This window comes from Leptonychotes weddellii, chromosome 4 (assembly GCF_054177405.1).
Source record: "Leptonychotes weddellii isolate Sample4059 chromosome 4, ASM5417740v2, whole genome shotgun sequence".
NCBI classification, from domain to species: Eukaryota; Metazoa; Chordata; class Mammalia; order Carnivora; family Phocidae; genus Leptonychotes; species Leptonychotes weddellii.
Window position 1 is genome coordinate 145,226,751 of NC_138372.1, and position 11,458 is coordinate 145,238,208.

Consider the following 11,458-nt stretch of genomic DNA (forward strand, 5'->3'; position numbering starts at 1 on the left):
GAATATTTTCAAATTGCCATTTTCTTTGTCTACATTTGATATCATATTAATTTAAACTACTTCACTTTCAGTGTCAGGAAGAAATGACCTTCAGCAGAGCCAGCCCATTTCTGGTACCCTGGATCCTGATGTGAAAGATGTTATTATTAATTTCCAAGCTTACTGCTGCATTCTCCAGGACTGCTTTCCTGTACATCCCCCATCAAGAAAACCAATTCCCAGGAAGCGACCAGCCACATATAAGTACATAGGCCTTTTGTTTATTAATACCTTCAATAGCACTTGATAGAATTCTTTTCACATGTCACTCTTGGGTGAGAAAATAATGTCCTCATCCTGCACAATGCCTTGTAAGTCACAAAGCACTTCCATACTCATTACTTCACTTGGGCCTTATAACCACCCTGATGAGAAAATGGAAAAATCTCACAAAAAATTTTGTGTGAATGTTACTGGTAATCTTAGACTTGCAGAATGTTGGATATGGACTATTAGACCAACTCCCTTATTATAAGGTGAGAAAGCTGAAGCCAGTGACCTTTAGTGAATTACCCAAGATCACAAAACTTCTTGATGACACTTCCAAAATAGCACCAGAAACAAAGTCTCCTCATTAATCCAATGCTTTCTTAGTGGGTGGTGTCTCTTTGTCTAGAATAACTGTCATGGTCAAATCTTGTAGCACAACTTATTTAATTTTGTTTCAAATGTTTGACCCCCTAATATATGTTAATTCTTACAGTTAAAAATGATTTTTCTATCTTTGAAACTTACATAGCCCTTTACCTTTATTTCTCATGTGGAACATTGCTCTCTACCTTGAGTTATAGTAATAACCATACATCATAGCACTAGCATGTGATGGTTCGTACTAGTCTTTAAGGCCCTTAGAGGTATTATCCTGATTTGATGTATATTTGTGTCCTTTATGGACAAATGATAATCATAAAAATAATGATAAGAGCCCGCTACTATGCATCAAGCACAACTCAATGTTTTTTATTACGTGAATTACATTTCAGAATATACAGATGTAGTAGTAACTATTGTACAAAAGAATAATAATTGATTTTTTTGATATATTAATTTGATCATTAAAAAATATTTGAACACCTGCTATGGCCCAGGTACTGTGCTAAGCACTGGGGAGTCAATTGTAAACAACACAGATGTGGTCCCGGCCCTCATTACACTCACATTCTATCCAAAGAGACAGATCCAGCACAAGCAAGCAAAGATACAAAAGAGTAAACAGTGTGAGTGAGTGATAAAGGTTATAAGGGGAATGGGGAGGTGTCTGGGACAGAGAGCAGTATGGCAGGGACCTCCTTTGGGTAGGGGGATTAGGAATAGCCTCTCACAGGAGGTGATATTCCAGCTGAGACCCAAAGGGTGAGGAAGAGCTAACCATGTGAAGGGTGGGGGAGGAAGGTTCTAGGCCCAGGAAGCATCTTGGGCAGAGACCCTGATGTGGGAAAGAGTATGGCATATCTAAGAACAGAGAGAAAACAACATGGCTGGACCCCGGTGAGCAGAGGAGAGTGGCCTAGAAATGGTGTTGGAAACAGGTGGAAATCAGACCATTCAGGTCATGCAGGCAGTTAGTATTAAGAAATAGAGGAAGCTTTTAAATGATTTTCAGCTGAAAAGTAATGTACTCCAGATTACATTTTGGAAAGACCACTTTTGCTACTCTGTCAGTATTATAGAGGGACAGTGGAGAAAGCAGGAAGGCTCATGAAAAGACTTGAGAGAGCTGTATTAGAGACGTGCACCATCAAGGTTATTGACCAAAAAGTCCTTATATAGTCTAAGGTAGATAGAATTATTGAAAATTTAATTAATATTTATCATTTACACACATAATAGATTTAGATTGGTCTAGACCAGGATGTGACAGAGGAATATGTTGGTATGCTACATGTATATGTCTTAGCATAGGTTGTTTCCCCCCATGGTATGAGTTCTGCTCACTAGAAATAGCTATAATTGGATTTATCAATTTATATTATACAGAGAGATATCAGTGAAAACAAACAGAATCTTGATCCAGGATGGGTACCTCAAGATTAGGATATAAAACTCTAGTATGCAACATACATATGCTTTGTTTCAGAGGTGTTAGGCTTTATTGATCATAACAGTGCCCAATAAGAAGAACAATATATAACGTGCATAGTATAGTGCTGTTGGAGATAAGAATGAAAGGCTATTAATCTTGAGAAAAACTAGTAGAATCAGTGATCAAATCCATACAATGCTGGTCAGGTTTTTTAGTTAGAAAGATACAGCCATTAAACGTAACTTGCTCTGAAATTGCTTCATGAAAAATAATGTATTATTGTAAGTCTAATTTAACTGCTGACCTTTCTTTTAAACCCAGTAAAACAAATTTTTATAACAGAATTTTTAACATATTTCAAATGTATAATACAAGTACACTTTAACCAAACTATATATTGACTGTCTTATAGAATTCAAGAATTTGTATCATGGAATTTTAAAATTTTTTACTAGTTCAGGAAACAACCTCTGATTGTGAACATTTTCCAGTGGGAAAAATATCATCAACTTTATAATAATATTCTTTACAACAATTTGCATGGGGGTGGTTTCTGGAAAGTATAGCAATGAAAAGTAGAGACTGCCTCTCCTCTAAAGCGTTTTTTATGTCTCTTTCAGTTTAACATAACCTTCACTCTGGTTGCAGACCTGCCATCCCTGATCCCATCCCAGGGGCTTAACCTCATTTACTCATCCTTACCAATTCAGAAACCATCCTTCCATCCCTCCCTTCACAGAATCTAGTGACCATATCCTCTTGCCCCCTTCCCCCATTCAGTAACACCATATGTAAGGGTCTTTAAATGGACAAAGGATGAATTTCTTTTCAGTTTCTACCATGTGAAATCTTTTTTTTTTTAAGATTTATTTATTTTAGAGAGAGAGAGTGCAGGCCAGGGAAGGGGCAGAGAGAGAGGGAGAGAGAGAATCTCAAGCAAACTCCCCGCTGAGCATAGAGCTCAAAGAGGGGCTCAATCTCACAACCCCTGAGATCCTGCCCTGAGCCAAAATCAAGAGTTGGACGCTTAACCCACTGAGCCACCCAGGTGCCATTCTACCATGTGAAATCTTGTAAGGAAATTAAATAATTTACATTTTAGCCAAAATTAGGGTATCACAATGAGGATTTAGTGGGAGAAAAGGTGATTCAGATTGTAGATGGAAAGGAAGTTTTCTTTAGAGAAAAAAAAAGCCATTGTGTAGTCGTATGTGTTGAGTATTCTACCAATTGCACATATTAGCTTACCTACTTAGCAAAATTATAAATTCTCTAATTTGCATTCTATCATCCCAAAACAGCTAGTATAAGGAGATGGTCATTAAGTATATAAAGATAATACTTAATGGAACGATTTCTCTTCTCTTTTCAGCTTATGGTCAAATGATTCTTTCTGGCAATCATCTCGAGAAAATAATTATACCATACCTCACCCAGGAGCAAATGTAGTTATTCCTGAAGGTAAGTACGTAAACATAAACAAAATGCTTGTGTTTGTGTGATATTGATAGATAGCACAAAGTTAGAATTCCACTTCTATGCAACACACCTTGGGAAAAGAGCAAATGTGAAGAGATGGATTCTAGTATTGTTTCCTGGATACCAGACCTAGCCTTCTGGGTTTTATGTGGATTTAAACGTGAATATTAAGGATAATAGATTTTCTGGGAGAGTCAAGAATAAGTCATTGTGTGGGAAAAGGGTTGCAGACTTCGAAACCAGGACTCACTGGTAAGGGTGTCCATGTTTTTATCTATAAGCTATAGTATGAATTATGTTATATTTCTTATATTAAAGCATTGTTTTTATAGGAACATGGGTTGTAGCAGACACAGATATTCCACCAATGGAAAGTCTCATTATTTGGGGAGTTCTAGAACTGGAAGATAAACACACTGTGGGAGCTGCAGAGTCTTCTTACAGAAAAGTTGTTCTGAATGCTACCTACATATCACTTCAGGTAAGAGGGAGGGTCTTATAATTTATACCTTTATTAGTCAAATTCTAAGATGTTGGAGATTTGCTGAAGAAAAAATATAAGAAAGCATATTCAATCGATGTGAGTAAAAAACACAACTGGCTCTAACCCATGAGACGTGAGCCTCATGTAAGTCCAGCATATTTCCACTGTCCTTTCAACTGGTGGCTACATATTCCTTAAGGAGTAATTATGCTACTTTTACTGTGAAGTTTGCCCATTTTTAATCCTACGTAGAATATTTGTATACTGTTAGGTAAAGCTAAACCCACAACTTGCTCTAAGAACCAGAAAATCCCCAGGAGTTCTGGAAAGAAATAAAAGGTTTTAAGTCTTTTCTTTTTTTTAGAAAACAGTGTTTCTTAAAATGAATGGACATAAATGGAATGAGGAAAACAGGAGAAGATTCATAAAAATATTTCAACTGCTTGGAACAATCACCTCATTCTCTCATAAACCTCAGGTGGTCTTGAACATGTAACAGTATAATTAGTTGAGTTGTTCTGTCAGTCTATTATTATTGTTAATTAAAAAGAATGGCCTAACCAAGAGCTATGAAGTTAGGTTGAAAAGTAAAAGTGTGTAGGGATGCCTGGGTGGTTCAGTCGGTTAAGTGCCTTCTGCTCAGGTCATGATCCCAGGGTTCTGGGATCCAGCCTGCATTGGGCTCCCAGCTCAGGGGAGAGCCGCCTTCTCCCTCTCACTTTAGCCCTCCCCCTGCTCATGCTTACGCTCTCTCTCTCTCTCTCTCTCTGTATCTCCGCTAAATTTTTAAAAAAGTAGAAGTGTATAGTAGCTTTTCTTTATAAAAATAGGCCTTTACTGCTTTAAAGATATGCAATATTTTGGTATTTAGATGCATGAGCTTTGAGGTAAATTAAAGCAACGACTGAGTCCTTCAGCCTCCCTGTCAGTTGGGAATTTGCGTAAGATATTTGACCACTTTCAGCATCAGTTTTCTCACCTATTAAATGAGAATAATAACAGCAATTCATGGGTTTAGTGTAAAGGTCAAATGATATAATATACATAAAGCCTTACACATTATGGCTGACATGGAATCAGCAAGCATTTAGTAATAGCTGTTATTATTCACAGTGGGGGCTCCTACTTGGCCATAGCTTGGATGTAAGTGTGAACAGTGTATTTCATATATGTCACATGGTGCTAAAATAAAACGTGATCTGTCCAAATGGCACAAGTTTAGATGTAAGCAGGTCTCAGTTTTAGGTATAACACTGACAATAAGTACCTATTGAGTCTGACCTTGGAAAAGTCATTTAAGCTACCCATCCCAAAGTGACAGCATTAAATCAAAGTCACTTCCAGATACAATACTGTTCTTTGTATAACAGATTTCATTCATTTTTATTAGAGGCTGCCAGTATCTTCCTAATTCCTTTTTTATGGGCGAATTTTTTTTCTGCTCAATTTTTAAGTATTAACAATTTTCTGCTTCACTGCAGGGAGGTAGATTGATTGGTGGCTGGGAAGATTACCCTTTTAAAGGAGAATTACAGATTGTTCTTAGAGGAAATCATTCTACTCCAGAGTGGGCTCTTTCAGAAGGACCAAATCAAGGATCAAAGGTCTTAGGTATGTGTTTCCAGATACTGATAGTATCATATCCATTTTGAAAGTCTATTTTAAAACATATAGCACTAAGTTACCTGTTATCAGTTCAAGATGTTATGGTATCAGAAACTTTTACAGACATTTATTTATAATAAAGGATTATAAAAATAAAATTTTTTAAATTAAATCATGTCACACTAAAATAGGTATATGTGGGTATATTTGAAACCAAAATGTAATCCACTGCAAAACTAACATAAATCTCTCTATATGTATATTATTTCTCCAATCTGGTTTTCTTTATAGTCTTCCCTTTATATAAACAAGGATACTTTTTCATATTTTGGTGCCTTTTCCTTAAAAGGTAACTTTTCTGCACATTATTCCACTTACAGTATTAATAATCTGAGGATCAACTGACTCTGCTATCCGTTATCCCGTCATACCTGTTGCTGAACTTTCTGTTTTCCAGTTGGATTTGTATGGCTGCATGTATTCCTATCTAAGCCTGGAAAGTAAAGAAACTAAGAGGGTTTATTTGGTCATAATTACTAACTACATTTATTAAAGCTGCTGGATATTCATTGAAAAGATACATACAAGCATGTGCTGTAGTTGCCTTCCCACATAGTTTCTAGAACAGCAACAGTCAGGAAAGAGGAGCATTAGAAAATCGCATCAGAATTGAATTAGTCAGCTCTCCACTGGTAAATGCCCCAAGGCAGACAAATTCAATCTGGAAAAAATATTTGCTTTTGGGAGTTTATTTATTTATTTTTTGTTTCAAAAGTAACATTTCAAACAACACAAGTAATACCAAGAAAAACTATTAAGAAAAAAATACATCTGGGGCGCCTGGGTGGCTCAGTCGTTAAGTGTCTCCCTTCGGCTCAGGTCATGATCCCAGGGTCTTGGGATCGAGCCCCGCATCGGGCTCTCTGCTTCACGGGAAGCCTGCTTCTCCCTCTCCCACTCTCCCTGCTTGTGTTCCCTCTCTCGCTGTGTCTCTCTCTGTCAAATAAATAAATAAAATCTTAAAAAAAAAAAAAACCATCTTTCCAATTCTACCCCATCATGAGGAAACGAGTGTCAATAGTTAACAGTGTCTACATGTCAAACTAAAGATACTAAGTTTTATTTCTCAGTTAACATATTGTGGATATCTTTCCAGATCAATATTTACAGATAACAGTCTTCCTTTTTAAACTATATTACCCTACTGTATTAGTTTCCATCATTCTCTTATTGATGTACACTAGATTTATTCCAGTTTTCCAATATTTTCAAATATTATAGTACTAGGCATCCTCATTCACATATCCTTGTGCACTGGCTTTAATTTCTAGGGACCAGATTCCTAGAAGTGGGTCAGAGGGTCAAAGTTTTCTTGTATCACCCTGAGCAGATAATCCAAATTCATTCCATTCATTCTAAAATGTCCAATCACTTATTAAAATATATCCGTGTATTGTCTAATTTTATACTAGCAACTAACTCAGTACTATGTGGTAAATAGAATTTTTTCTCCTTCAGGGGTGTTTGGTGAACTGGATCTTCATGGAATTCCACGTTCAATATATAAAACTAAGCTCTCAGAAACTGCAGAGGCAGGTTCCAAAGTCCTGTCTCTAATAGATGCTGTGGATTGGCAGGTATGGGAGATAGTATGTGGTGGGAACTGAATACACATAGTGGGTCAGCTTAAAAAGGTTTCTTTCTTATTCTCATGGACATTTACTTTCTCATAGGATTAATCAGATGAGAAATGTATATTTTGTATTAGCTTGTACTCAAAAGCTTACCTGATAGCAGGCATTTAAAAACTGGGGTCTTTAAAGGGCCTTCAGAATATATAAAGAGTATTATTTATATATTAGTTATGAAAGGAAAATAGGGAAGTTTTTGAGTAAAAAAAGTTTTTTATGTGTGTCTTTCCCACATTTCAGGAATACCAAGTAATAAGTAATTGTGTAAAAAGAAAAAGTCTGGGGAAATATTTTTAAGTCTTAAGAATATTGTACTGACCAGTTTTTAATAAAAATATGAATATATTTGCTTTGATCCATTTAATTTTTAAAAAGTATATTGCCTATGATTTTATTTAATGACTGAATTAAATTTGAGGAAATGCTGAGATAAATCAAAATATAGAGTTCTTAAGATCAAATAATACATTATATGTTAAAAAAAAAAAAGAAGAAGATAGCAGGAAGGGAAAAATGAAGAGGGCGGAAATCGGAGGGGGAGATGAACCATGAGAGATTATGGACTCTGAGAAACGGTGGGGGGATGGGTTAGCCTGGTGTTGGGTATTAAAGAGTGAACGTACTGAATGGAGCCCTGGGTGTTATACGCAAACAGTGAATCATGGAACACTACATCGAAAACTAATGATGTAACGTATGGTGATTAACATAACATAATAAAAAAAAAAGATCAAACCCAAGCATATTTATTTTTAGAGACCTTAATGTATAGTTTGTTCCTTCTGATAATACCATGTTGCTAATCAGATATGAACTAAATTAGAACTTTTTAACAGTTATTATTAAGAAATAGAAACCTATTTTAAAAATTGTTCTTGAATTTGGCACTTGAATTTTTCTAAGGAGGGAGAAGAGATTGTGATAACAACCACAAGCTATGATTTCCACCAGACAGAAACTAGAAGTATCGTTAAAATCCTGCATGACCAGAAAATTCTCATTCTCAATGATACCCTTTCCTACACTCACCTTGGTAAGTGGCTGTTTTTTAACTAAATAGATATGTAATTAAAATGTCTTGAAATATTCACATTTTTAATGCTCTCCTTTGTAATTATTCAGCAAATATTCAGTGAAGACTACTGTATAGCATCCTGTGGGGCAAGGCTAGCACTTTCTGCTTTAAGCAAGCTTCTAGGTGATTTTTTTTTAAGATTTATTTATTTATTTATTTGAGAGAGAGAGAGTGTGTGAGCACAGGTGTGGGGTGGGGTGGGGTGGGGGAGGGGCAGAGGTGGAAGGACAGAGAGAATCAGCAAATCTCACACAGACTCCCCGCTGAGTGGGGAGCCCCACACAGGGCTTGATCTCACGACCCTGAGATCATGACCTAAGCCAAAATCAAGAGTCAGACACTTAACTAACTGAGCCACCCAGGCACCCACTAGGTGATTCTTACGCACAGTGAATTTTGAGAACCTTTGATTCAAGAGCATCTTTGTCCTAAATTAAAAAGTATCATGGGGGGATCTAAGATAGTTATTAAAAGATTGCTGATTATAATATTTTTTTGGTGTAAATAGAAGAAATGCTTTTAATTGCATTTCATGTTATAAATTAAAAAATATCATGAGGGGATCTAAGATGGCGATGTAGTACTAGGACCCTAGACTCATCTCGTCCCTCAAACACAACTAGATAATTATCAAGTCATTCTAAATACCCAAGAAATCATTCTGAAGTCTGACAGAACAAAGTTCACAACTAGGAGAGAAGAGGCCACACTGAGGAAGGTAGGAGGTGCAGAAATTTGGTTTGGGGGAGAAACAGATCCCAGGTGTTGCATAGGGGAGGAAGCCCTGATCGCAGAGAAAGGCAGGAGAGTGCATAGCACACAGGGGAGAGTACATGGTGAACATTTCCCCAAAACCATTGGCTAGGAAAGCAGAGGGGCTGATTTTCACAAGTTTTTGCAAGCAGTGGGGCTTGAAGAGTGGAGTTTTAAAGGTCGAGGGATTGGCTGGGATAGAGCCCTGAGGGCGCTGCCCTGTTCCTGGAGAGAAGACAGGCAGGCAAGCAAGGGGAGTGGGGCAGAGACGGCAGGATCTGAGGAATGCCTAAAACACAAAGAGACTGTTCTCTCTTCTTGGAGCATTTTTGTGAGAGGTAACTTTCTAGGACATGCCTCTCCATGGACAAAAGAGCAGCAGGCGCCATTTCCCTCACCGGCCCCTCAGCATATGCTGGTTCAGAGGCACCTGCAGAATACAGCTCAGCCCCAGCACCCTGCTGCCTAGCCTGCATGCTCCATGTCCCACAGCCCTGCGCTCTGGCATGACTACCCTTCTGGGTCAAGTCTGCCTCCGTCCCAGTGCAGTGAGACCTCCCCCTGAAGGCCAGCACAGGCCCCTGCCCACATCACGTCCACAAAGCCTGGAGTTTTAAAAGTCAGCAGTCTTGGCTAGGATAGAGCCAGGGGGACACTGCACTGCTCCTAGAGAGAAGAGCAGGCATACAACCCGGGGGTGGATGGTGTGGAAACAGTGATCTGAAAAATGCCTGGGACACACAGTGCGGAGATTATTTGCCCTTCTGGGAGTGCTTCCCTGAGAGACAGTATGCTCGATGATTCCTCTCTGGGGACAAAGGAGCTGCCTGGTACTATTTCCCACTCCCACCCCTCAGCATAAATGCAGAGCCACCGGTAGTAAACAGCACAGCACTGACACTTGGCTGCTTAACCTGCTTACACCAAGTTGCACACCCCTATGCTCTGCCAGTATGGCCCTTCTTGGTCAAGTGTGCCTCACTCCCAATACAGTAGGCCCTTCCCCAGAAGACCATCAGAAACCCCTGCCCACACCATGTCTTCTGAGTAGAGAGGTCTGCAGGGTTTCAATTCTAGTGGAAGTAGCATCAGGTCTCATTTAACAAGCAGACCAGAGCACACCTAGTTAAAAATTTGCCATACTCTGGCCAAGGACCAAACACTGCCCACTGTAGGCAAGGAGAAACTCTGCAGATGACAGGCCTGAAGGATAGAGCAGCCAAAACACAACAGCAGAGTGTACACAGCACACACTAGAGACACTCCTTTAAGTGCCAGGGCCTGGACACTATATGACCTCCTTCTTCATAAAGCCATTGCTCTAAGGAGCCGGACATATAACAGGCTTTTCTAACACACTGAAGAAGACAGAGATTTAGACAAAATGGCGAGATGGAGGAATTCATCCCACATGAAAGAATAATATAAGGACATGGCCAGAGATCTAAGGGAAACATACATAAGTGATGTGCCTGATGGAGAATTTAAAGCAACAATCATAAGGATACTCGCTGGGCTTGAGAAAAGAATGGAAGACTTCAGGGAGACCCTTAAAAGATAAAATAGTAAAAAAAAAGATGAAATAGTTTTAAAATGATCAGTCAGAAATGAAAAATGCAGTAACTGAGATTCGAAACAGATTGGATGCAATGAACACAAGGATGGAAGAAACAGAGGAACAAATAAGTGATATAGTAGAGAGAATAATGGAAAATACTGAAGCAGAACAAAAGAGAGAAAGAAGAATTATGGATCATGAGAATAGACTTAGGAAACTCAGTGACTCCATCAAATGTACTAACATTTGTATCATAAGAGTCCCAGAAGAAGAGAGAGAGAAAAGCAGGTAGAAAATTTATTTGGGGAAATCATAGCAGAAAACTTCCTTAAGCTGGAGAAGGAAACAGACATCCAGATCCAGGAGGCACAGAGAACTCCCATCAAAATCAACAAAAGCAAGCCAACACCAAGACATATTTTAGTTAAATTTGCAAAATATAGTGATAAATCATTCTCAATGGGGAAAAACTGAGCGCTTTCCCCCTAAGGTCAGGAACGCGGCAGGGATGTCCACTATCACCACTGCTATTCAACATAGTATTGGAAGTCTTAGCCACAGCAATCAGACAACAAAAAGAAATCAAAGGCATCCAAATTGGCAAAGAAGAAGTCAAACTCTCACTCTTTGCAGATGATATGATACTTTATGTGGAAAACCCAAAAGACTCCACCCCAAAACTGCTAGAACTCATACAGGAATTCAGTCAAGTGGCAGGATATAAAATCAATGCACAGAAGTCAGTGGCATT

At 38.4% G+C, this 11,458-nt stretch overlaps 1 protein-coding gene across 1 annotated transcript in view; it reads left to right on the top strand.

Annotated features, from left to right (window-relative positions):
- The window catches only part of PKHD1L1 (PKHD1 like 1), a 139,158-nt gene that overhangs the window by 78,661 nt on the left and 49,039 nt on the right, over positions 1-11,458 (top strand). Inside the window, exons 44-49 of the mRNA XM_081817137.1 lie at positions 72-243; positions 3,435-3,523; positions 3,874-4,022; positions 5,507-5,636; positions 7,149-7,267; positions 8,225-8,354. Of these exons, the coding sequence (XP_081673263.1) occupies positions 72-243; positions 3,435-3,523; positions 3,874-4,022; positions 5,507-5,636; positions 7,149-7,267; positions 8,225-8,354 (789 nt within the window). The remainder of the gene's footprint in view (positions 1-71; positions 244-3,434; positions 3,524-3,873; positions 4,023-5,506; positions 5,637-7,148; positions 7,268-8,224; positions 8,355-11,458) is intronic.